Source organism: Hypanus sabinus, chromosome 31, assembly GCF_030144855.1.
Source record: "Hypanus sabinus isolate sHypSab1 chromosome 31, sHypSab1.hap1, whole genome shotgun sequence".
Lineage (NCBI taxonomy): Eukaryota > Metazoa > Chordata > Chondrichthyes > Myliobatiformes > Dasyatidae > Hypanus > Hypanus sabinus.
Genome location: NC_082736.1, coordinates 21617491 through 21644020, shown reverse-complemented (window position 1 = coordinate 21644020; position 26530 = coordinate 21617491). Strand labels below are relative to the sequence as shown.

The 26530-nt window shown below is 56.4% G+C and overlaps 1 protein-coding gene and 1 long non-coding RNA gene across 6 annotated transcripts in view; one reads left to right on the top strand and one right to left on the bottom strand.

Annotated features, from left to right (window-relative positions):
- Nucleotides 1-26530, bottom strand: part of syvn1 (synovial apoptosis inhibitor 1, synoviolin) — a 79824-nt gene that overhangs the window by 44875 nt on the left and 8419 nt on the right. For all 5 annotated transcript variants that reach the window (XM_059955144.1, XM_059955142.1, XM_059955146.1 and 2 more), the window contains one exon: nucleotides 25240-25332. In XM_059955144.1, coding sequence (XP_059811127.1) covers nucleotides 25240-25332 — 93 coding nt within the window. The remainder of the gene's footprint in view (nucleotides 1-25239; nucleotides 25333-26530) is intronic.
- LOC132383952 (uncharacterized) lies at nucleotides 910-25305 on the top strand. The gene is made up of 4 exons (XR_009508808.1): nucleotides 910-1634; nucleotides 4785-4882; nucleotides 5420-5609; nucleotides 25169-25305. It is a non-coding gene; the product is annotated as an uncharacterized LOC132383952 (long non-coding RNA).

Sequence of the window (26530 nt, the reverse complement as noted above, 5' to 3'; positions counted from 1 at the left end):
GAGGTGGCGGAAGTTCGGGAATAAACAGACGATGTTTCCGCCTGAGACTTTTTTTCTGTCAGGACTGAAAAAGGGATACAGCTTTACTTGTCCTAACGAAGGACTTTTTAAGGCCAAGATTAACTGTTTATTTCCCTCCATCGAGGCTGCCTGACTTGCTGAGTTTTAATTTAGAGGTACGGCGTGGTAAAAGGTCCAAACAGCCCAACAAGACTGTGCTGTCCAATTACACCCACGTGACCAGTTAACCTACTGACCTGTATGTCTTTGGAATGTGGGAAGAAAGCTGGAGAACACAGGAAATCCACGCAGTCATGGGGGGGCGTAAAACTTACAAACTCCTTATACACGGCCCTGGAATTGAACCCGGGCCGCTGGTGCCGGAATAGCCTTTTGACAAACGCTACGCGACTGAGCCATCGCGAGTTCTGCCAGGGTTTTGTGTGCGTTGCTCTAGATTTACAGAATTTAACATCTGCCGGACGATGCTGAGGATGTTCTACAAGGGTGTGGTGGCCAGTGCTATCATGTTTGCTGTTGTGTGCTGGGGCAGCAGGTTGAGGGTAGCAGACACCAACAGGATCAACAAACTCATTCGTAAGGCCAGTGATGTTGTGGGGGTGGAACTGGACTCTCTGACGGTGGTGTCTGAAAAGAAGATGCTGTCCAAGTTGCATGCCATCTTGGACAATGACCCCCATCCACTCCATAATGTACTGGTTAGGCACAGGAGTACATTCAGCCAGAGACTCATTCCACCGAGATGCAACACTGAGCGTCATAGGAAGTCATTTCTGCCTGTGGCCATCAAACTTCACAACTCCTCCCTCGGAGTGTCAGACACCTTGAGCCAATAGGCTGGTCCTGGACTTATTTCCACTTGGCATGATCAACTTATTATGGTTTTATATTGCTATATTTCTGCACTATTCTTGGTTGGTGCGACTGTAAGGAAACCCGATTTCCCTCGGGATCAATAAAGTACGCCTGTCTGTCTGTCACTTGCGTTTAGAAACAAGGCCTGGACCTGGTATTGGAGGAACTCTGGAGCGTTTGTGGATGTGGCTCGAGCGTCAAGACCCTGGACGTAGGGCTGTTGCCCTGAAAGGATGACCATCTCTTTGCCTGCACAGTCAGAGCCTGACCCACTGAGCTGGAATCCAGATTCCAGCGTCTCTGCAGCTGGGATCGTGCTGTTCTCTTTGCCGGTGTGAGTAGCCTTTGAATGCCACAGGAGAGATTATGCTCAATAACCCTCCTTGTACTTTCTATCACTCTCTCCCTCGTGCTCAGCCAGCTTCCCAGTGAGATTATCTTTTGCGGCTCGACCGCTCTCTGTTAAAGTGTGTTGCACATTTCATCGCTCCCTGGTCTGGAGCTTTCAAAGCTTTAAGATTGGACTTATCAGCCACCAACAGCAGCGCAGGAGTCCCTCTAACTCACGTCTGCGGTTGCACACCCTTAACTCACTAACCATCTGCAAGAGGGAGGAACTGTTTTAAAACAAAAACAGTAAACAAGCAGCCAGCAACAGGAAGCTTCCTCCGCTGATGATCCCCAGTAACAGCTCAACGTGCCAGAGATCACATTCAATTCAAGGACGACATGCGTTAAAAGTATGCTCTGGAGTCAAGGTACAGCGCAAGTATTAATTTCACCAGCAACCAATCTTCGGACCTGAACGTGGATTGTAGATTGAATTTACAATGTAGCTCTGAACCAATATTTTTCCCCAGAGCTGACTGCAAGCCAGACAATGCTGATCAATATTCAGTTAGGGTGTCCAGAGTACGAGTGCGAAGGAGGTGGTGTGGGAAATCTGTAATTCAAAGGAAGCATTGCAGCTATGGAATTGTCCTGCTGTTAACTTTGATCCTTAATGTATAAAAGTGTCGTGTACCGGGTCAGGGAGGCCTCTTCCTCCGATACGACGCCTGCTGCTCGTTTTTGTTGAGCAAACATTTCTACATTCATGATAGTGTGTCTCTGGTGACTGTTTACGTTATAACACGTACATTGAAGGAGACAGCAAAGTGGCCGTTTACGTTAATGACCTCCGAGGATGTGCTGGGTGAGGGGTCAGCCCGCAAGTGTGGCCACACTTCCCTTATTAACCTGCACATCTTTGGAACGTGGGAGGAAACGCGTGCGTTCACAGGTGGAGCGTACAAACTCCTTGCAGACTGCGGCAGCGTTACTCTTATGCCGCGACATCCCGTTGCGATCACTTCACACCTATCTAGATGGAATGGACTTTGAACATTTTAGCTCCTGAGGCTTGAGGCAATAATATTCCTCTACGTCCCTCCGAGGTATAGGGTTGAGACCTGGACTCCCCTTTAGAGAAGTTCTGCAGACAAACAGGCCCTTCAGCCCATCTAATCCATCCCAAAACAGCCTATCCCCACTGGGGCCACAGCCCTCCATACCCCTACCATCCACGTACCTATCCAAACTTCTGTTAAACATTGAAATGGAGCTCATGCGCACCACTTCTGCTGGCAGCTCAAACACATGAAGTTTCCTTTTAACTTTTCACCTTTCACCCTTAACCCATTACCTCTTGCTATAGTCCCACCCAACCTCAGTGGAAAAAGCCAGCTTGCATTTACCCTATCTAGACCACTCCATTTTGTAACACTTCTATCAAACTTCCTCCAACTCTCCGAGGAACAAAGTCCTAACCTATTCGATCTTTCCTTTTCACTCAGGTCTTCCAGACCCAGCAACATCCTACTAAATTTTCTCTGTACTCTGTCAATCTTATTGACATCTTTCGTTTGTACCACCTTTTGAGCGCGGAAGTTCAGTCAGGCAAGCATTAAGATAACAAGCCGACAGTGTTCAGACACTGTGCCGTCTCCCAGGCTGAACACAGCCCTTGAAAGCCTAACTCTCCTTTGTACAGTTTCTCTGTTCCAGCCTGGAAACATCTAACATTCCAAGACAAGACGCAGGCTACAAATCAACTCCTTCAACAGGACCACAAACTTGTTGTTGGGTTGGGGGCCTGCATGCCTTAGTTAACCAGAGAGCTCTGCGGGCTGGGGTCCGGGCTTTGTGTTTTGGCTCTTGGTAGGGTCACCCAGGACGAAGGGGAGAGGTCAGACTAAGAGCGGCCCACCAGTCCTCTGAGTTTGGGGCTCACAACCCTGACTGGCAAAACAAAACTGTCACTGAAATAGCAATGAAGGTTCCTTCTGTATCTGAGTGCTCCCGAATCTTGCGTAGTAGTGAAAATCGAGAGGAAGTTCTGAACATTCTGCCAGAGATATAAACACCAGCGGCATAACAGGCAAGCATAGAAACTCTGAGGCATTGTTGGCCACTGTCGTTTCTATTGGCTTTTAACACTGTATTATTATACTGTGATGGTTATGCAAATAATGAATTCACGCAAGGAAGCACAAGATCTCCATTAGTCAGTACCTACGTCCGACTAGGCAACTTCAGAATCGAAATGTCCTCTGCATGCTGACTGATCTTTCACTGACCCTGTTTACAGTTACTTTTCTATAGCTTTGCTGAGTATGCCTGCAAGAAAATTAATCTCAGGGTTGTATGTGGTAACATACATGTCCCCTGATAATAAGATTTACTTTGAACTATACAGACCTCGGCCTTGTGCAGCTGGATCCTGGACTTCCTATCTAATTGCCAGCAGATTGTAAGAGTGGGCTCCCTCACCTCCAACCTTCTGACTCTCAATACAGGAGCCCCTCAGGGCTGTGTACTGAGTCCCTTCCTTAACCCCCTTATACCCATGACTGTATCGCTACTCACAGCTCCAATCTGCTAATTAAATTTGCAGACAACACTACTCTGATTGGCCTCATCTCAAACAATAACAAAGGGACCTACAGGGAAGAAGTCATCACCCTGACACAGTGGTGTCAAGAAAGCAACCTCTCCCTCAATGTTGCAAAAACAAAGGAGCTGGTTATGGATTACAGGAGGAATGGAGATGGCTAACCCCTATTGACATCAATGGATCTGGGGTCGAGAGGGTGAACAGCTTCAAGTTCCTCAGCATCCACATCACCGAGGATCTCACGTGGTCTGTACACACAGCGCCTCTTTCACCTCAGATGGTTGAGGAAGTTTGGTGTGGGCCCCCAAATCCTAAGAACTTTCTACAGGGTCACGATTGAGGGCATCCTGACTGGCTGCATCACTGCCCGGTACGGGAACTGTACCTCCCTCAATCGCAGGGGTATGATTGAGAGCATCCCGACTGGCTGCATCACTGCCCGGTACGGGAACTGTACCTCCCTCAATCGCAGGGGTATGTTTGAGAGCATCCCGACTGGCTGCATCACTGTCCGGTACGGGAACTGTACCTCCCTCAATCGCAGGGGTATGATTGAGGGCATCCCGACTGGCTGCATCACTGCCCGGTACGGGAACTGTACCTCCCTCAATCGCAGGACTCTGCAGAGAGTGGTGCGGACAGCCCAGCGCATCTGTAGATGTGAACTTCCCACTATTCAGGACATTGACAGAGACAGGTGTGTAAAAAGGGCCTGAAGGATCACTGGGGACCTGAGTCACCCCAATCTCAAACTGTTCCAGCTGCTACCATCCGGGAAACGGTACCGCAGCATAAAAGCCAGAACCAACAGGCTCCGGGACAGCTTCTTCCACCAGGCCATCAGACTGATGAACTCAAGCTGATTTGAGAGTACTCTCTATTACATTGACCGTTCTATTTGTTATAAATTACTGTGATTGCACATTTAGATGGAGACGTAACACAAATATTTTTACTTCTCTCATATGTGGAGGATTGAAGAAATAAAGTCAATTCAATTCAGACGCAGGAGCAGGGCCAACTTGCATCCACCGTTCCCCATCTGGCTCCCCTTAAAGATGGGTTTCAAAGGTACATTCAATGTCAGAGGAATGTATACAATATACATCCTGAAATTCTTTTCCTTCGTAACCGTCCACAAAAACAGAGGAGTGCCCCAAAGAATGAACGACAGTTAAATTTCAAACCCCAAACCCCATCTGCCCTCCCTCCCGCACGTAAGCAGCAGCAAGCAACATCTCACCCTTCACCCATGTCCTTGAGTTGTGTCATCCCACCCAACCTCAGTGGAACAAGCCAGCTTGCATTTACCCCGTTCTACCCCGCTCAAATCTCCCCCCAGTCTTCTATGTTCCCAGGGAATAAAGCCCCAACCTAGTCAACCTTTCCTCATAGTTCAGGCCCTCGAGTCCAAGCGACATAGGACAGTCCAACACAGGCCCTTCGGCCCACAACACTGTGCCAAGCTCAATCTACTCCCAATATCTTTCTGATCTCCTGCACGGCCCTTCCGTTTTCCATCACCCATGTGCTGATCTACGTGCCCCGAATGCATCTGGAACTTGCCTCCAACACCACCCCACCCTTACAATTGCCTTCTCCTGACAGGGGTTTGCAGAACTACAGCCGGAGCAGCTGTTTGAACTCTGCCATGGAGGGCGGCTGCACATGGAGCGAGTGACCCCGCCCTGTAAAAACCCAGAACGACAGAAAAGCCGACAGAAGCTGCAGAGACCTGGTCCCTGGGAGAGGAAAGATCGGCCCGGGACAGGGGACTCTGGCAACTGCCCCAGCTGGGGTAAGGAATTGTTCTAATTTTATAAACCACTAAAAATGATCAGACTGGGCCATCTGATAAACATTTAAACAGGGACACAAAGAAGCTGGGAATGATAAGGAAGTTGATGGGGGGGGTGGGGGCAGTGGCTAGCACAATTCTCCCTGTCCCGGTGTGTATCTGTGATACTCTTTACAGTCCCCGCGCTAAAATGCTGGACTGACACAGCAGTAGGATGTATATGGTATCACTGTGGACCGAGATGAGGAGAAACTTCCTTCACACAGAGAGTGGTGAATCTGTGGAGTTCTCTGCCACAGGAAACAGTTGAGGCCGGTTCATTGGCTACATTTAAGAGGGAGTTAGATATGGCCCTTGTAGCTAAAGGGATCAGGGGGTATGGAGAGAAAGCAGGTACAGGGTTCTGAGTTGGATGATCAGCCATGATCATACTGAATGGCGGTGCAGGCTCGAAGGGCAGAATGGCCTACTCCTGCACCTATTTTCTGTGTTTCTATGTTAGGAACCATCTGGGGAATGAACGGTCCATGCCAGAAGGGGGCAGACTGTACCAGTGACCCGGGTTCATCTCCCACCGCAGCCTGCGAGGAGTTTGTACGTTCTCTCCCCCCACCCCCCGTGACTGCGTGAGTTTCCTCCCACAGCCCACCCACAACTGGCAGGTTAATTGGACATTGTAAACTGCCCTGTGATTGGTCTCGGATTAAATTGGGCGGCTGCTGGCCAAAGCAGTTCATTCCACGCGTAAAAAAATAAAACGATGTCGTTACGAGGGGAGCACTGCCCATTATGGAAGGCTCACTCGTCTCTTCATTTTGACCACTGCTACCCAAATGGGGGGGGGGGGGGTGACAGAAGAGAAGGGAGTGGAGACTCTAGGAGCAATGTCGGCAGTGTGGGGCAGGGGTGGGAGGAAGTAGCCGATGCAGATTCCGTTCAGCACCAGAACCCGGCTCCACAGGATGCAAGATGCTCTCTCCTTCCCTCGGTGAAACAAGAATCAGTACTATACACACAAAATGCTGGAGGAGCTCAGCAGGCCAGGCAGCATCGCGGGTGGGTAACAGTCGATGTTTCACGCCAAGATCCTACATCAGGACTGGCAAAAAACAGATGGACAGAAGGTAGGGGCAGGATGGAATACAGGGTAACAGGTGATAGGTGAAACTAGGAGGAGGTAAAATAAAGAACTGGGAAATTGATTAGTAAAAGAGATAGAGCTGGCGAAGGGGGAGTCTGACAGGAGACCAGGGAAGAAAGGGAAGGGGGAGGAACACTTGAGGGAGGTGATGGGCAGGTGAGGAGATGAGGTGAGAGGGAGAAATGGGAATGGTGAAGGAGAGCAGGGCAGTTACTAGAAGTTCAAGAAATTGATGCTCATGCCATCAGGTTGGGGGCTATCCAGATGGAACAGAAGGTGTTGCTCTTCCAACCTGACTGTGGCCTCATTGCGACAGAGGAGGAGACCGTGGACTGAAACGCCGGAACGGGAGCGGGAGGTGGAATTAAAATGGGGGGCCAGTGGGAGATGCCACTTCTTCTGGCAGATGGAGCATAGGTGCTCGGCGAAGCGGTCTCCCAAACTGCGTCGATATACGGGAGGCCACTCTGGGAGAAACAGATACCCCAACGGACTCACCGATCAAGTGTCACCTCACCTGGAAGGACTGTTTGGGGCCCTGAATGGTAGTGAGGGAGGAGGGGTGGCCCTGTTCTGCTTGCAAGCAGGGAGATCAGTGGGGAGGGAGGACTGGACAAGGGAGTCACATAGGGAGTACGGTAATCCCTGTGGAAAGCTGAAGGTTGGGGGGGCTGATAGGAGAGGGAAAGACTTGCTTGACAGTGGGATCCCGTTGCAGATGGCAGATGTTATGAAAAATTATGCGCTGGACGCAGAGGCTGCTGGGGTGGTAGGTGAGGTCAGAGAAACCCTATCCCTGGAGGTGTGGATGGGTGAGGTCAGAGAAACCCTATCCCTGGAGGGGTAGATGGGTGAGGTCAGAGAAACCCTTCCCCTGGAGGGGTGGTAGGTGAGGTCAGCGAAACCCTACCCCTGGAGAGGGGGTAGCTGAGGTCAGAGAAACCCTACCCCTGGAGGGGTGGATGAGTGCGGTCAGAGAAACCCTACCCCTGGAGGGGGGATGGGTGAGGTCAGAGAAACCCTTCCCCTGGAGGGGTGGTAGGTGAGGTCAGAGAAACCCTACCCCTGGAGGGGTGGTAGGTGAGGTCAGAGAAACCCTACCCCTGGATGGGTGGATGGGTGAGGTCAGAGAAACCCCACCCCTGGAGGGGTGGATGGGTGAGGTCAGAGGAACCCCACCCCTGGAGGGGTGGTAGGTGAGGTCAGAGAAGCCCTACCCCTGGAGGGGTTGTAGGTGAGGTCAGAGAAACCCTATCCCTGGAGGGGTGGATGGGTGAGGTCAGAGAAACCCCACCCCTGGAGGGGTTGTAGGTGAGGTCAGAGAAACCCTATCCCTGGAGGGGTGGATGGGTGAGGTCAGACAAACCCCACCCCTGGAGGGGTGGTAGGTGAGGTCAGAGAAACCCGACCGCTGGAGGGGTGGTAGGTGAGGTCAGAGAAACCCTACCCCTGGAGGGTTGGTAGGTGAGGTCAGAGAAACCCTACCCCTGGAGGGGTGGTAGGTGAGGTCAGAGAAACCCTGCCCCTGGAGGGGTGGTAGGTGAGGTCAGAGAAACCCTAACCCTGGAGGTGTGGACGGGTGAGGTCAGAGAAATCCTACCCCTAGAGGGGTGGTAGGTGAGGTCAGAGAAACCCTACCCCCGGAGGGGTGGATGGGTGAGGTCAGAGAAACCCTACCCCTGGAGGGGTGGGTGGGCGAGGTCAGAGAAACCCTATCCCTGGAGGGGTGGATGGGCGAGGTCAGAGAAACCCTACCCCCGGAGGGGTGGATGGGCGAGGTCAGAGAAACCCTATCCCTGGAGGGGTGGATGGGTGAGGTCAGAGAAACCCTATCTCTGGAGGGGTGGATGGGTGAGGTCAGAGAAACCCTACCCCTGGAGGGGTGGTAGGTGAGGTCAGAGAAGCCCTATCCCTGGAGGGGTGGATGGGCGGTCAGAGAAACCCTATCCCTGGAGGGGTGGATGGGCGAGGTCAGAGAAACCCTATCCCTGGAGGGGTGGATGGGTGAGGTCAGAGAAACCCTACCCCTGGAGGGGTGGTAGGTGAGGTCAGAGAAGCCCTATCCCTGGAGGGGTGGATGGGCGGTCAGAGAAACCCTATCCCTGGAGGGGTGGATGGGTGAGGTCAGAGAAACCCCACCCCTGGAGGGGTGGTAGGTGAGGTCAGAGAAACCCGACCCCTGGAGGGGTGGTAGGTGAGGTCAGAGAAACCCTACCCCTGGAGGGGTGGTAGGTGAGGTCAGAGAAACCCTACCCCTGGATGGGTGGATGGGTGAGGTCAGAGAAACCCCACCCCTGGAGGGGTGGATGGGTGAGGTCAGAGAAACCCCACCCCTGGAGGGGTGGTAGGTGAGGTCAGAGAAGCCCTACCCCTGGAGGGGTTGTAGGTGAGGTCAGAGAAACCCTATCCCTGGAGGGGTGGATGGGTGAGGTCAGAGAAACCCCACCCCTGGAGGGGTGGTAGGTGAGGTCAGAGAAACCCGACCGCTGGAGGGGTGGTAGGTGAGGTCAGAGAAACCCTACCCCCGGAGGGGTGGATGGGTGAGGTCAGAGAAACCCTACCCCTGGAGGGGTGGGTGGGCGAGGTCAGAGAAACCCTATCCCTGGAGGGGTGGATGGGCGAGGTCAGAGAAACCCTACCCCCGGAGGGGTGGATGGGCGAGGTCAGAGAAACCCTATCCCTGGAGGGGTGGATGGGTGAGGTCAGAGAAACCCTATCTCTGGAGGGGTGGATGGGTGAGGTCAGAGAAACCCTACCCCTGGAGGGGTGGTAGGTGAGGTCAGAGAAGCCCTATCCCTGGAGGGGTGGATGGGCGGACAGAGAAACCCTATCCCTGGAGGGGTGGATGGGCGAGGTCAGAGAAACCCTATCCCTGGAGGTGTTGGATGGGTGAGGTCAGAGAAACCCTACCCCTGGAGGGGTGGTAGGTGAGGTCAGAGAAGCCCTATCCCTGGAGGGGTGGATGGGCGGTCAGAGAAACCCTATCCCTGGAGGGGTGGATGGGTGAGGTCAGAGAAACCCTACCCCTGGAGGGGTGGATGGGTGAGGTCAGAGAAACCCTATCTGTGGAGGAGTGGATGGGTGAGGTCAGAGAAACCCTATCCCTGGAGGGGTGGATGGGTGAGGTCAGAGAAACCCTATCCCTGGAGGGGTGGATGGGTGAGGTCAGAGAAACCCTATCCCTGGAGGGGTGGATGGGTGAGGTCAGAGAAACCCTATCCCTGGAGGGGTGGATGGGTGAGGTCAGAGAAACCCTATCTCTGGAGGGGTGGATGGGTGAGGTCAGCGAAACCCTATCCCTGGAGGGGTGGATGGGTGAGGTCAGAGAAACCCTACCCCTGGAGGGGTGGATGGGTGAGGTCAGAGAAACCCTATCTCTGGAGGGGTGGATGGGTGAGGTCAGAGAAACCCTATCCCTGGAGGGGTGGATGGGTGAGGTCAGAGAAACCCTATCCCTGGAGGGGTGGATGGGTGAGGTCAGAGAAACCCTACCCCTGGAGTGGTGGATGGGTGAGGTCAGAGAAACCCTACCCCTGGAGGGGTGGACGGGGGAGGTCAGAGAAACCCTATCCCTGGAGGGGTGGATGGGTGAGGTCAGAGAAACCCTATCTCTGGAGGGGTGGATGGGTGAGGTCAGAGAATCCCTATCCCTGGAGGGGTGGATGGGTGAGGTCAGAGAAACCCTACCCCTGGAGGGGTGGATGGGTGAGGTCAGAGAAACCCTGCCCCTGGAGGGGTGACGGGTGAGGTCAGAGAAACCCTATCCCTGGAGGGGTGGATGGGTGAGGTCAGAGAAACCCTACCCCTGGAGGGGTGGATGGGTGAGGTCAGAGAAACCCTATCTCTGGAGGGGTGGATGGGTGAGGTCAGAGAAACCCTATCTCTGGAGGGGTGGATGGGGGAGGTCAGAGAAACCCTATCTCTGGAGGGGTGGATGGGTGAGGTCAGCGAAGCCCTATCCCTGGAGGGGTGGATGGGCGAGGTCAGAGAAACCCTATCTCTGGAGGGGTGGATGGGTGAGGTCAGAGAAGCCCTATCCCTGGAGGGGTGGATGGGTGAGGTCAGAGAAACCCTATCTCTGGAGGGGTGGATGGGTGAGGTCAGAGAAGCCCTATCCCTGGAGGGGTGGATGGGCGAGGTCAGAGAAACCCTATCTCTGGAGGGGTGGATGGGTGAGGTCAGAGAAGCCCTATCCCTGGAGGGGTGGATGGGCGAGGTCAGAGAAACCCTATCTCTGGAGGGGTGGATGGGTGAGGTCAGAGAAGCCCTATCCCTGGAGGGGTGGATGGGTGAGGTCAGAGAAACCCTATCCCTGGAGGGGTGGATGGGTGAGGTCAGAGAAACCCCATCCCTGGAGGGGTGGCGGGTGAGGTCAGAGAAACCCCACCCCTGGAGGGGTGGTAAGTGAGGTCAGAGAAACCCTACCCCTGGAGGGGTGGTAGGTGAGGTCAGAGAAACCCTTCCCCTGGAGGGGTGGATGGGTGAGGTCAGAGAAACCCTATCCCTGGAGGGGTGGATGGGCGAAGTCAGAGAAACCCTATCTCTGGAGGGGTGGATGGGTGAGGTCAGAGAAACCCTGCCCCTGGAGGGGTGGATGGGTGAGGTCAGAGAAACCCTACCCCTGGAGGGGTGGTAGGTGAGGTCAGAGAAACCCTATCCCTGGAGGGGTGGATGGGTGAGGTCAGAGAATCCCTATCCCTGGAGGGGTGGATGGGTGAGGTCAGAGAAACCCTACCCCTGGAGGGGTGGACGGGGGAGGTCAGAGAAACCCTATCCCTGGAGTGGTGGATGGGTGAGGTCAGAGAAACCCTACCTCTGGAGGTGTGGATGGGTGAGGACAGAGAAACCCTATCCCTGGAGGGGTGGATGGGCGAAGTCAGAGAAACCCTATCCCTGGAGGGGTGGATGGGCGGACAGAGAAACCCTATCCCTGGAGGGGTGGATGGGCGAGGTCAGAGAAACCCTATCCCTGGAGGTGTTGGATGGGTGAGGTCAGAGAAACCCTACCCCTGGAGGGGTGGTAGGTGAGGTCAGAGAAGCCCTATCCCTGGAGGGGTGGATGGGCGGTCAGAGAAACCCTATCCCTGGAGGGGTGGATGGGTGAGGTCAGAGAAACCCTACCCCTGGAGGGGTGGATGGGTGAGGTCAGAGAAACCCTATCTGTGGAGGAGTGGATGGGTGAGGTCAGAGAAACCCTATCCCTGGAGGGGTGGATGGGTGAGGTCAGAGAAACCCTATCCCTGGAGGGGTGGATGGGTGAGGTCAGAGAAACCCTATCCCTGGAGGGGTGGATGGGTGAGGTCAGAGAAACCCTATCCCTGGAGGGGTGGATGGGTGAGGTCAGAGAAACCCTATCTCTGGAGGGGTGGATGGGTGAGGTCAGCGAAACCCTATCCCTGGAGGGGTGGATGGGTGAGGTCAGAGAAACCCTACCCCTGGAGGGGTGGATGGGTGAGGTCAGAGAAACCCTATCTCTGGAGGGGTGGATGGGTGAGGTCAGAGAAACCCTATCCCTGGAGGGGTGGATGGGTGAGGTCAGAGAAACCCTATCCCTGGAGGGGTGGATGGGTGAGGTCAGAGAAACCCTACCCCTGGAGTGGTGGATGGGTGAGGTCAGAGAAACCCTACCCCTGGAGGGGTGGACGGGGGAGGTCAGAGAAACCCTATCCCTGGAGGGGTGGATGGGTGAGGTCAGAGAAACCCTATCTCTGGAGGGGTGGATGGGTGAGGTCAGAGAATCCCTATCCCTGGAGGGGTGGATGGGTGAGGTCAGAGAAACCCTACCCCTGGAGGGGTGGATGGGTGAGGTCAGAGAAACCCTGCCCCTGGAGGGGTGACGGGTGAGGTCAGAGAAACCCTATCCCTGGAGGGGTGGATGGGTGAGGTCAGAGAAACCCTACCCCTGGAGGGGTGGATGGGTGAGGTCAGAGAAACCCTATCTCTGGAGGGGTGGATGGGTGAGGTCAGAGAAACCCTATCTCTGGAGGGGTGGATGGGGGAGGTCAGAGAAACCCTATCTCTGGAGGGGTGGATGGGTGAGGTCAGCGAAGCCCTATCCCTGGAGGGGTGGATGGGCGAGGTCAGAGAAACCCTATCTCTGGAGGGGTGGATGGGTGAGGTCAGAGAAGCCCTATCCCTGGAGGGGTGGATGGGTGAGGTCAGAGAAACCCTATCTCTGGAGGGGTGGATGGGTGAGGTCAGAGAAGCCCTATCCCTGGAGGGGTGGATGGGCGAGGTCAGAGAAACCCTATCTCTGGAGGGGTGGATGGGTGAGGTCAGAGAAGCCCTATCCCTGGAGGGGTGGATGGGCGAGGTCAGAGAAACCCTATCTCTGGAGGGGTGGATGGGTGAGGTCAGAGAAGCCCTATCCCTGGAGGGGTGGATGGGTGAGGTCAGAGAAACCCTATCCCTGGAGGGGTGGATGGGTGAGGTCAGAGAAACCCCATCCCTGGAGGGGTGGCGGGTGAGGTCAGAGAAACCCCACCCCTGGAGGGGTGGTAAGTGAGGTCAGAGAAACCCTACCCCTGGAGGGGTGGTAGGTGAGGTCAGAGAAACCCTTCCCCTGGAGGGGTGGATGGGTGAGGTCAGAGAAACCCTATCCCTGGAGGGGTGGATGGGCGAAGTCAGAGAAACCCTATCTCTGGAGGGGTGGATGGGTGAGGTCAGAGAAACCCTGCCCCTGGAGGGGTGGATGGGTGAGGTCAGAGAAACCCTACCCCTGGAGGGGTGGTAGGTGAGGTCAGAGAAACCCTATCCCTGGAGGGGTGGATGGGTGAGGTCAGAGAATCCCTATCCCTGGAGGGGTGGATGGGTGAGGTCAGAGAAACCCTACCCCTGGAGGGGTGGACGGGGGAGGTCAGAGAAACCCTATCCCTGGAGTGGTGGATGGGTGAGGTCAGAGAAACCCTACCTCTGGAGGTGTGGATGGGTGAGGACAGAGAAACCCTATCCCTGGAGGGGTGGATGGGCGAAGTCAGAGAAACCCTATCCCTGGAGGGGTGGATGGGTGAGGTCAGAGAAACCCTTCCCCTGGAGGTGTGGATAGGGGAGGTCAGAGAAACCCTGCCCCTGGAGGGGTGGTAAGTGAGGTCAGAGAAACCCTACCCCTGGAGGAGTGGATGGGTGAGGTCAGAGAAACCCTATCCCTGGAGGGGTGGATGGGGGAGGTCAGAGAAACCCTATCTCTGGAGGGGTGGATGGGTGAGGTCAGAGAAACCCTATCCCTGGAGGGGTGGATGGGTGAGGTCAGAGAAACCCTATCTCTGGAGGTGTGGATGGGTGAGGTCAGAGAAACCCTACCCCTGGAGGGGTGGATGGGTGAGGTCAGAGAAACCCTATCTCTGGAGGGGTGGATGGGTGAGGTCAGAGAAACCCTATCTCTGGAGGTGTGGATGGGTGAGGTCAGAGAAACCCTACCCCTGGAGGGGTGACGGGTGAGGTCAGAGAAACCCTACCCCTGGAGGGGTGGATGGGTGAGGTCAGAGAAACCCTATCTCTGGAGGGGTGGATGGGTGAGGTCAGAGAAGCCCTATCCCTGGAGGGGTGGATGGGTGAGGTCAGAGAAACCCTACCCCTGGAGGGGTGGATGGGTGAGGTCAGAGAAACCCTACCCCTGGAGGGGTGGATGGGTGAGGTCAGAGAAACCCTACCCCTGGAGGGGTGGATGGGTGAGGTCAGAGAAACCCTGCCCCTGGAGGGGTGGATGGGTGAGGTCAGAGAAACCCTATCCCTGGAGGGGTGGATGGGTGAGGTCAGAGAAACCCCACCCCTGGAGGGGTGGTAGGTGAGGTCCGATGAAACCCTATCCCTGGAGGGGTGGTAGGTGAGGTCACAGAAACCCCACCCCTAGAGGTGTGGATGGGTGAGGTCAGAGAAACCCTATCCCTGGAGGGGTGGATGGGTGAGGTCAGAGAAACCCCACCCCTGGAGGGGTGGTAGGAGAGGTCAGAGAAACCCTATCCCTGGAGGGGTGGTAGGTGAGGTCACAGAAACCCCACCCCTAGAGGTGTGGATGGGTGAGGTCAGAGAAACCCTATCCCTGGAGGGGTGGATGGGTGAGGTCAGAGAAACCCTATCCCTGGAGGGGTGGATGGGTGAGGTCAGAGAAACCCCACCCCTGGAGGGGTGGTAAGTGAGGTCAGAGAAACCCTATCCCTGGAGGGGTGGATGGGTGAGGTCAGAGAAACCCTGCCCCTGGAGGGGTGGATGGGTGAGGTCAGAGAAACCCTATCCCTGGAGGGGTGGATGGTTGAGGTCAGAGATACCTGATCCCTGGAGGGGTGGATGGGTGAGGTCAGAGAAACCCTACCCCTGGAGGGGTGGATGGGTGAGGTCAGAGAAACCCTATCTCTGGAGGGGTGGATGGGTGAGGTCAGAGAAACCCCATCTCTGGAGGGGTGGATGGGTGAGGTCAGAGAAACCCTACCCCTGGAGGTGTGGATGGGTGAGGTCAGAGAAACCCCACCCCTGGAGGGGTGGATGGGTGAGGTCAGAGAAACCCCACCCCTGGAGGGGTGGATGGGTGAGGTCAGAGAAACCCCACCCCTGGAGGGGTGGTAGGTGAGGTCAGAGAAGCCCTACCCCTGGAGGGGTGGTAGGTGAGGTCAGAGAAACCCTATCCCTGGAGGGGTGGATGGGTGAGGTGAGAGAAACCCCACCCCTGGAGGGGTGGTAGGTGAGGTCAGAGAAACCCGACCCCTGGAGGGGTGGTAGGTGAGGTCAGAGAAACCCTACCCCTGGAGGGTTGGTAGGTGAGGTCAGAGAAACCCTACCCCTGGAGGGGTGGTAGGTGAGGTCAGAGAAACCCTGCCCCTGGACGGGTGGTAGGTGAGCTCAGAGAAACCCTACCCCTGGAGGTGTGGACGGGTGAGGTCAGAGAAATCCTACCCCTAGAGGGGTGGGAGGTGAGGTCAGAGAAACCCTACCCCCGGAGGGGTGGATGGGTGAGGTCAGAGAAACCCTACCCCTGGAGGGGTGGTAGGTGAGGTCAGAGAAACCCTACCCCCGGAGGGGTGGATGGGTGAGGTCAGAGAAACCCTACCCCTGGAGGGGTGGGTGGGTGAGGTCAGAGAAACCCTACCCCTGGAGGGGTGGATGGGCGAGGTCAGAGAAACCCTACCCCCGGAAGGGTGGATGGGCGAGGTCAGAGAAACCCTACACCCGGAAGGGTGGATGGGCGAGGTCAGAGAAACCCTACCCCCGGAGGGGTGGATGGGCGAGGTCAGAGAAACCCTATCCCTGGAGGGGTGAATGGGCGGTCAGAGAAACCCTATCCCTGGAGGGGTGGATGGGTGAGGTCAGAGAAACCCTACCCCTGGAGGGGTGGAGGGTGAGGTCAGAGAAACCCTATCCCTGGAGGGGTGGATGGGTGAGGTCAGAGAAACCCTATCTCTGGAGGGGTGGATGGGTGAGGTCAGAGAAACCCTATCTCTGGAGGGGTGGATGGGTGAGGTCAGAGAAACCCTATCCCTGGAGGGGTGGATGGGTGAGGTCAGAGAAACCCTACCCCTGGAGTGGTGGATGGGTGAGGTCAGAGAAACCCTACCCCTGGAGGGGTGGATGGGTGAGGTCAGAGAAACCCTATCTCTGGAGGGGTGGATGGGTGAGGTCAGAGAAACCCTATCTCTGGAGGTGTGGATGGGTGAGGTCAGAGAAACCCTACCCCTGGAGGGGTGACGGGTGAGGTCAGAGAAACCCTACCCCTGGAGGGGTGGATGGGTGAGGTCAGAGAAACCCTATCTCTGGAGGGGTGGATGGGTGAGGTCAGAGAAGCCCTATCCCTGGAGGGGTGGATGGGTGAGGTCAGAGAAACCCTACCCCTGGAGGGGTGGATGGGTGAGGTCAGAGAAACCCTACCCCTGGAGGGGTGGATGGGTGAGGTCAGAGAAACCCTACCCCTGGAGGGGTGGATGGGTGAGGTCAGAGAAACCCTATCCCTGGAGGGGTGGATGGGTGAGGTCAGAGAAACCCTGCCCCTGGAGGGGTGGATGGGTGAGGTCAGAGAAACCCTATCCCTGGAGGGGTGGATGGGTGAGGTCAGAGAAACCCCACCCCTGGAGGGGTGGTAGGTGAGGTCAGAGAAACCCTATCCCTGGAGGGGTGGTAGGTGAGGTCACAGAAACCCCACCCCTAGAGGTGTGGATGGGTGAGGTCAGAGAAACCCTATCCCTGGAGGGGTGGATGGGTGAGGTCAGAGAAACCCCACCCCTGGAGGGGTGGTAGGTGAGGTCAGAGAAACCCTATCCCTGGAGGGGTGGTAGGTGAGGTCACAGAAACCCCACCCCTAGAGGTGTGGATGGGTGAGGTCAGAGAAACCCTATCCCTGGAGGGGTGGATGGGTGAGGTCAGAGAAACCCTATCCCTGGAGGGGTGGATGGGTGAGGTCAGAGAAACCCCACCCCTGGAGGGGTGGTAAGTGAGGTCAGAGAAACCCTATCCCTGGAGGGGTGGATGGGTGAGGTCAGAGAAACCCTGCCCCTGGAGGGGTGGATGGGTGAGGTCAGAGAAACCCTATCCCTGGAGGGGTGGATGGTTGAGGTCAGAGATACCTGATCCCTGGAGGGGTGGATGGGTGAGGTCAGAGAAACCCTACCCCTGGAGGGGTGGATGGGTGAGGTCAGAGAAACCCTATCTCTGGAGGGGTGGATGGGTGAGGTCAGAGAAACCCCATCTCTGGAGGGGTGGATGGGTGAGGTCAGAGAAACCCTACCCCTGGAGGTGTGGATGGGTGAGGTCAGAGAAACCCCACCCCTGGAGGGGTGGATGGGTGAGGTCAGAGAAACCCCACCACTGGAGGGGTGGTAGGTGAGGTCAGAGAAGCCCTACCCCTGGAGGGGTGGTAGGTGAGGTCAGAGAAACCCTATCCCTGGAGGGGTGGTAGGTGAGGTCACAGAAACCCCACCCCTAGAGGTGTGGATGGGTGAGGTCAGAGAAGCCCTATCCCTGGAGGGGTGGATGGGCGAGGTCAGAGAAACCCTATCTCTGGAGGGGTGGATGGGTGAGGTCAGAGAAGCCCTATCCCTGGAGGGGTGGATGGGTGAGGTCAGAGAAACCCTATCCCTGGAGGGGTGGATGGGTGAGGTCAGAGAAACCCCATCCCTGGAGGGGTGGCGGGTGAGGTCAGAGAAACCCCACCCCTGGAGGGGTGGTAAGTGAGGTCAGAGAAACCCTACCCCTGGAGGGGTGGTAGGTGAGGTCAGAGAAACCCTTCCCCTGGAGGGGTGGATGGGTGAGGTCAGAGAAACCCTATCCCTGGAGGGGTGGATGGGCGAAGTCAGAGAAACCCTATCTCTGGAGGGGTGGATGGGTGAGGTCAGAGAAACCCTGCCCCTGGAGGGGTGGATGGGTGAGGTCAGAGAAACCCTACCCCTGGAGGGGTGGTAGGTGAGGTCAGAGAAACCCTATCCCTGGAGGGGTGGATGGGTGAGGTCAGAGAATCCCTATCCCTGGAGGGGTGGATGGGTGAGGTCAGAGAAACCCTACCCCTGGAGGGGTGGATGGGTGAGGTCAGAGAAACCCTACCCCTGGAGGGGTGGATGGGTGAGGTCAGAGAAACCCTACCCCTGGAGGGGTGGATGGGTGAGGTCAGAGAAACCCTATCCCTGGAGGGGTGGATGGGTGAGGTCAGAGAAACCCTGCCCCTGGAGGGGTGGATGGGTGAGGTCAGAGAAACCCTATCCCTGGAGGTGTGGATGGGTGAGGTCAGAGAAACCCTATCCCTGGAGGGGTGGATGGGTGAGGTCAGAGAAACCCCACCCCTGGAGGGGTGGTAGGTGAGGTCAGAGAAACCCTATCCCTGGAGGGGTGGTAGGTGAGGTCACAGAAACCCCACCCCTAGAGGTGTGGATGGGTGAGGTCAGAGAAACCCTATCCCTGGAGGGGTGGATGGGTGAGGTCAGAGAAACCCTATCTCTGGAGGTGTGGATGGGTGAGGTCAGAGAAACCCTACCCCTGGAGGGGTGGATGGGTGAGGTCAGAGAAACCCTATCTCTGGAGGGGTGGATGGGTGAAGTCAGAGAAACCCTATCTCTGGAGGTGTGGATGGGTGAGGTCAGAGAAACCCTACCCCTGGAGGGGTGACGGGTGAGGTCAGAGAAACCCTACCCCTGGAGGGGTGGATGGGTGAGGTCAGAGAAACCCTATCTCTGGAGGGGTGGATGGGTGAGGTCAGAGAAGCCCTATCCCTGGAGGGGTGGATGGGTGAGGTCAGAGAAACCCTACCCCTGGAGGGGTGGATGGGTGAGGTCAGAGAAACCCTACCCCTGGAGGGGTGGATGGGTGAGGTCAGAGAAACCCTACCCCTGGAGGGGTGGATGGGTGAGGTCAGAGAAACCCTGCCCCTGGAGGGGTGGATGGGTGAGGTCAGAGAAACCCTATCCCTGGAGGGGTGGATGGGTGAGGTCAGAGAAACCCCACCCCTGGAGGGGTGGTAGGTGAGGTCAGAGAAACCCTATCCCTGGAGGGGTGGTAGGTGAGGTCACAGAAACCCCACCCCTAGAGGTGTGGATGGGTGAGGTCAGAGAAACCCTATCCCTGGAGGGGTGGATGGGTGAGGTCAGAGAAACCCCACCCCTGGAGGGGTGGTAGGTGAGGTCAGAGAAACCCTATCCCTGGAGGGGTGGTAGGTGAGGTCACAGAAACCCCACCCCTAGAGGTGTGGATGGGTGAGGTCAGAGAAACCCTATCCCTGGAGGGGTGGATGGGTGAGGTCAGAGAAACCCTATCCCTGGAGGGGTGGATGGGTGAGGTCAGAGAAACCCCACCCCTGGAGGGGTGGTAAGTGAGGTCAGAGAAACCCTATCCCTGGAGGGGTGGATGGGTGAGGTCAGAGAAACCCTGCCCCTGGAGGGGTGGATGGGTGAGGTCAGAGAAACCCTATCCCTGGAGGGGTGGATGGTTGAGGTCAGAGATACCTGATCCCTGGAGGGGTGGATGGGTGAGGTCAGAGAAACCCTACCCCTGGAGGGGTGGATGGGTGAGGTCAGAGAAACCCTATCTCTGGAGGGGTGGATGGGTGAGGTCAGAGAAACCCCATCTCTGGAGGGGTGGATGGGTGAGGTCAGAGAAACCCTACCCCTGGAGGTGTGGATGGGTGAGGTCAGAGAAACCCCACCCCTGGAGGGGTGGATGGGTGAGGTCAGAGAAACCCCACCCCTGGAGGGGTGGATGGGTGAGGTCAGAGAAACCCCACCCCTGGAGGGGTGGTAGGTGAGGTCAGAGAAGCCCTACCCCTGGAGGGGTGGTAGGTGAGGTCAGAGAAACCCTATCCCTGGAGGGGTGGATGGGTGAGGTGAGAGAAACCCCACCCCTGGAGGGGTGGTAGGTGAGGTCGGAGAAACCCGACCCCTGGAGGGGTGGTAGGTGAGGTCAGAGAAACCCTACCCCTGGAGGGTTGGTAGGTGAGGTCAGAGAAACCCTACCCCTGGAGGGGTGGTAGGTGAGGTCAGAGAAACCCTGCCCCTGGACGGGTGGTAGGTGAGCTCAGAGAAACCCTACCCCTGGAGGTGTGGACGGGTGAGGTCAGAGAAATCCTACCCCTAGAGGGGTGGGAGGTGAGGTCAGAGAAACCCTACCCCCGGAGGGGTGGATGGGTGAGGTCAGAGAAACCCTACCCCTGGAGGGGTGGTAGGTGAGGTCAGAGAAACCCTACCCCCGGAGGGGTGGATGGGTGAGGTCAGAGAAACCCTACCCCTGGAGGGGTGGGTGGGTGAGGTCAGAGAAACCCTACCCCTGGAGGGGTGGATGGGCGAGGTCAGAGAAACCCTACCCCCGGAAGGGTGGATGGGCGAGGTCAGAGAAACCCTACCCCCGGAAGGGTGGATGGGCGAGGTCAGAGAAACCCTACCCCCGGAGGGGTGGATGGGCGAGGTCAGAGAAACCCTATCCCTGGAGGGGTGAATGGGCGGTCAGAGAAACCCTATCCCTGGAGGGGTGGATGGGTGAGGTCAGAGAAACCCTACCCCTGGAGGGGTGGAGGGTGAGGTCAGAGAAACCCTATCCCTGGAGGGGTGGATGGGTGAGGTCAGAGAAACCCTATCTCTGGAGGGGTGGATGGGTGAGGTCAGAGAAGCCCTATCCCTGGAGGGGTGGATGGGTGAGGTCAGAGAAACCCTACCCCTGGAGGGGTGGATGGGTGAGGTCAGAGAAACCCTACCCCTGGAGGGGTGGATGGGTGAGGTCAGAGAAACCCTACCCCTGGAGGGGTGGATGGGTGAGGTCAGAGAAACCCTACCCCTGGAGGGGTGGATGGGTGAGGTCAGAGAAACCCTATCCCTGGAGGGGTGGATGGGTGAGGTCAGAGAAACCCTGCCCCTGGAGGGGTGGATGGGTGAGGTCAGAGAAACCCTATCCCTGGAGGTGTGGATGGGTGAGGTCAGAGAAACCCTATCCCTGGAGGGGTGGATGGGTGAGGTCAGAGAAACCCCACCCCTGGAGGGGTGGTAGGTGAGGTCAGAGAAACCCTATCCCTGGAGGGGTGGTAGGTGAGGTCACAGAAACCCCACCCCTAGAGGTGTGGATGGGTGAGGTCAGAGAAACCCTATCCCTGGAGGGGTGGATGGGTGAGGTCAGAGAAACCCTATCCCTGGAGGGGTGGATGGGTGAGGTCAGAGAAACCCCACCCCTGGAGGGGTGGTAGGTGAGGTCAGAGAAACCCTATCCCTGGAGGGGTGGTAGGTGAGGTCACAGAAACCCCACCCCTAGAGGTGTGGATGGGTGAGGTCAGAGAAACCCTATCCCTGGAGGGGTGGATGGGTGAGGTCAGAGAAACCCCACCCCTGGAGGGGTGGTAGGTGAGGTCAGAGAAACCCTATCCCTGGAGGGGTGGTAGGTGAGGTCACAGAAACCCCACCCCTAGAGGTGTGGATGGGTGAGGTCAGAGAAACCCTATCCCTGGAGGGGTGGATGGGTGAGGTCAGAGAAACCCTATCCCTGGAGGGGTGGATGGGTGAGGTCAGAGAAACCCCACCCCTGGAGGGGTGGTAAGTGAGGTCAGAGAAACCCTATCCCTGGAGGGGTGGATGGGTGAGGTCAGAGAAACCCTGCCCCTGGAGGGGTGGATGGGTGAGGTCAGAGAAACCCTATCCCTGGAGGGGTGGATGGTTGAGGTCAGAGATACCTGATCCCTGGAGGGGTGGATGGGTGAGGTCAGAGAAACCCTACCCCTGGAGGGGTGGATGGGTGAGGTCAGAGAAACCCTATCTCTGGAGGGGTGGATGGGTGAGGTGAGAGAAACCCCATCTCTGGAGGGGTGGATGGGTGAGGTCAGAGAAACCCTACCCCTGGAGGTGTGGATGGGTGAGGTCAGAGAAACCCCACCCCTGGAGGGGTGGATGGGTGAGGTCAGAGAAACCCCACCCCTGGAGGGGTGGTAGGTGAGGTCAGAGAAGCCCTACCCCTGGAGGGGTGGTAGGTGAGGTCAGAGAAACCCTATCCCTGGAGGGGTGGATGGGTGAGGTGAGAGAAACCCCACCCCTGGAGGGGTGGTAGGTGAGGTCAGAGAAACCCGACCCCTGGAGGGGTGGTAGGTGAGGTCAGAGAAACCCTACCCCTGGAGGGTTGGTAGGTGAGGTCAGAGAAACCCTACCCCTGGAGGGGTGGTAGGTGAGGTCAGAGAAACCCTGCCCCTGGAGGGGTGGTAGGTGAGCTCAGAGAAACCCTACCCCTGGAGGTGTGGACGGGTGAGGTCAGAGAAATCCTACCCCTAGAGGGGTGGGAGGTGAGGTCAGAGAAACCCTACCCCCGGAGGGGTGGATGGGTGAGGTCAGAGATACCTGATCCCTGGAGGGGTGGATGGGTGAGGTCAGAGAAACCCTACCCCTGGAGGGGTGGATGGGTGAGGTCAGAGAAACCCTATCTCTGGAGGGGTGGATGGGTGAGGTGAGAGAAACCCCATCTCTGGAGGGGTGGATGGGTGAGGTCAGAGAAACCCTACCCCTGGAGGTGTGGATGGGTGAGGTCAGAGAAACCCCACCCCTGGAGGGGTGGATGGGTGAGGTCAGAGAAACCCCACCCCTGGAGGGGTGGTAGGTGAGGTCAGAGAAGCCCTACCCCTGGAGGGGTGGTAGGTGAGGTCAGAGAAACCCTATCCCTGGAGGGGTGGATGGGTGAGGTGAGAGAAACCCCACCCCTGGAGGGGTGGTAGGTGAGGTCAGAGAAACCCGACCCCTGGAGGGGTGGTAGGTGAGGTCAGAGAAACCCTACCCCTGGAGGGTTGGTAGGTGAGGTCAGAGAAACCCTACCCCTGGAGGGGTGGTAGGTGAGGTCAGAGAAACCCTGCCCCTGGAGGGGTGGTAGGTGAGCTCAGAGAAACCCTACCCCTGGAGGTGTGGACGGGTGAGGTCAGAGAAATCCTACCCCTAGAGGGGTGGGAGGTGAGGTCAGAGAAACCCTACCCCCGGAGGGGTGGATGGGTGAGGTCAGAGAAACCCTACCCCTGGAGGGGTGGTAGGTGAGGTCAGAGAAACCCTACCCCCGGAGGGGTGGATGGGTGAGGTCAGAGAAACCCTACCCCTGGAGGGGTGGGTGGGTGAGGTCAGAGAAACCCTACCCCTGGAGGGGTGGATGGGCGAGGTCAGAGAAACCCTACCCCCGGAAGGGTGGATGGGCGAGGTCAGAGAAACCCTACCCCCGGAAGGGTGGATGGGCGAGGTCAGAGAAACCCTACCCCCGGAGGGGTGGATGGGCGAGGTCAGAGAAACCCTATCCCTGGAGGGGTGGATGGGGGAGGTCAGAGAAACCCTATCTCTGGAGGGGTGGATGGGTGAGGTCAGAGAAGCCCTATCCCTGGAGGGGTGGATGGGCGAGGTCAGAGAAACCCCACCCCTGGAGGGGTGGATGGGTGAGGTCAGAGAAGCCCTACCCCTGGATGGGTGGATGGGTGAGGTCAGAGAAACCCTATCTCTGGAGGGGTGGATGGGTGAGGTCAGAGAAGCCCTATCCCTGGAGGGGTGGATGGGTGAGGTCAGAGAAACCCTATCTCTGGAGGGGTGGATGGGTGAGGTCAGAGAAACCCTACCCCTGGAGTGGTGGATGGGTGAGGTCAGAGAAACCCTATCCCTGGAGGGGTGGATGGGTGAGGTCAGAGAAACCCTGCCCCTGGAGGGGTGGATGGGTGAGGTCAGAGAAACCCTGCCCTGGAGGGGTGGATGGGTGAGGTCAGAGAAACCCTGCCCCTGGAGGGGTGGTATGTGAGGTCAGATGTGCGTGCGAGGGCGGCGTTGATGACGGAGGAAGGGATGCTCCTTTTTCTGGAGAAGGACGACATTTCATCAGTTCTGGACTGAAAAGCCTCAAAGTGACAGCAAATGTGGCGGAGACGGAGGAATTAAGAGAAGGGGATGGCATTTTCGCAAGTGATTCTGGGATGAGGTGTGGCCCAGGTGTTGTGAGAATCAGTGGCATCGTAAAAGACAGCAGTAGATAGAGCGCCTCTGGAGATAGAGACAGATCTCCAGCGGTCCGGGAAGCATCCGTGGTGGGGAATGAACAGTTGACGTTACGGGCCGAGTCTCTCAGGAGAGGGATTGGGAGGGGATGTGGGAAGTGTGAAAGGCAGGCTGTATTCCGCCCCCCCCACAACACCCCTGACTTGCCAATATCCTGTAGCATTTTGTGGGTGCAGTTCAGAGTTCTCCTTAGGCAGTCTCTGTGTTGGGGACGTGAGGTTGCACTTCCACAGATTCTAAGGCAGTTGATGGGGGCTGTGGACGAGATTGGCAGCTGGAAATGACGTTATTATGAGGAAAGCTCCACCAAAAAGGTCATTTCTCCATGAGGACGTTGGGTTGTGCTTCAGAACTGACGTCATCCTTGCGGTTTCACTCTATGCTCGTTCATATTTTGTATAATCACCAAACCATATGGAGTTTTTAAAGTGCTTTTTCCAATACTTTTCAGGAAACTTCTTGGGTTTTTGGGTAGGGTTGAAGGTTATCCATAATCATCTGAGGTGCAAGAGGTACTGATGGGTTTTGTGAGCTATCGCATTTATGCGCAAACGAGATTCTGCTGGGAGTGGGAGGGGGATTCTGCAGATGCTGTAAGAGGGAGGGGGTGGAACACACACACACATTACTGGAGGAACAGCAGGCCAGGCAGCATCAATGGATTGGGGGGGGGGGGGGTGGATGGAAATGAACAGTTGACGGTTCAGGATGAAATCCTTCATCGGGACTGAAGAGAAAGGGAAAAGGAGCCAGAAAGGAGGGGAAGGGGTATAAGCTGGCAGGTGAGGGGTGGGGGGGGGGGGAGGAAGGCAAGTGGGTGGGAGAGGAGCGGTTGAAGTGAGAAGCTGGGAGGTGACAAGTGGAAGAGGTAAAGGGCAGAAGAATCGGATAGGAGAGGAGACCGCGGGACCAATCATTCAAGCCCACGACACTGAGCCAATCCTGAGCTAAATTACTAATGTTTTTCCTCTCAGAAGGACCTCAGATCCAGTCCAGAGCTCCAGGATACCCCCAACACACACACCAGGACACTGAGCAGCCTCACCTCCATCTCTGCAGCACGCAGCTGCCCAAAGAACACCTTTCGCATGAACTTGCCGACCAGGAAGACCAAGACGAACGCCTGGATGTACAGCACCTGTCCGAGGAAGGAGAACAAGATCCGTCAGCTCATCGGGGAGGGAAGGTCACTTGTTACTCTATCACCATCCCTCACCCTCCTAAAATAAGCCCAGACAGCTGGTCACTCTTGCCCAGTTCAAATCACTCTCGTCTGTAGGCTACAGGTTCAAGCTCTGTGGATGACAAATCTCTAACCCATGCTTCCAAAGCAGAGACAATAATCAGAATCAGGTTCACTATCACCGACTTTTTTTTTGTGCACCACACTCTGCCAGAGCCTCAGCGACCACTGAGTTTTTCAAGCAGCTGCCTTGAGGAAAGATTCTGTGAGTGGTCCCCCACGTCCTTCTCACAGCGCAGATTTCTTATTCTTTACAAGGATGAGTTGTGAGTGTGACACTCAACCCGGTATGGAGTGTCCGGGAGCGGCCTGGCTGGATTCAAACTCGGGAACCTTTGCCCTGGAGTCCGGCGCTGATGTCACTGCGCCACCAGCCAGCCTATACCCACATATGTTGTGAAATTTGTTGTTTTGCAGCAACATATGAAATATACTATAAATTAAAATTTAAACATACCATGGATTCTGGTTATCAGTCCACTGATAATCTGGGAAGCCACTTACCTCAAAGAACAAAAACTAATCAAAAAAATAGCCGGATTTCATCAGGGACATTCAGGAGACACTTAAGATAGGTACATGGATGGTAGAGAAAAAAAAATGGAGGGCCATACAAGAGGGTAGGATTGGATGGATCTTGTAGATTAAAAGGTTGGTACAACATCATGGACTGAAGGATCTGCACTGCTCCATGTTCTGTGCAAGATACACGAGGCTGCAGATGTTGAAATCGGGAGCAGATTCCAAACTGAAGGGAATCCTTTACCTACGGAGATACAGGGCGGACTAAGCCGCCCAGCCATCCCGATTTACTCCTGACCTAATCACGGTAGTGCTTAAAATGACCCATTAATCTACCGACCGGTGTGTCGTTGGACTGTGGGAGTAAACAGGACCGCCCAGAAGAAACCCTCGCGGTCACAGGGAGAACGTGCGAACTCCACACAGGCAGCGACAGGAATTTAAGCCTGTACTGTGAACCGTTGAGTTAATCACCACATGTCAGACAGCATCCAGAGGGAAATGGGCAGTCCATGTGTTGGGTCAAGACCTCCATCTAGACTGTCCCAGTCCGGCTGAAGGATCTGTATTA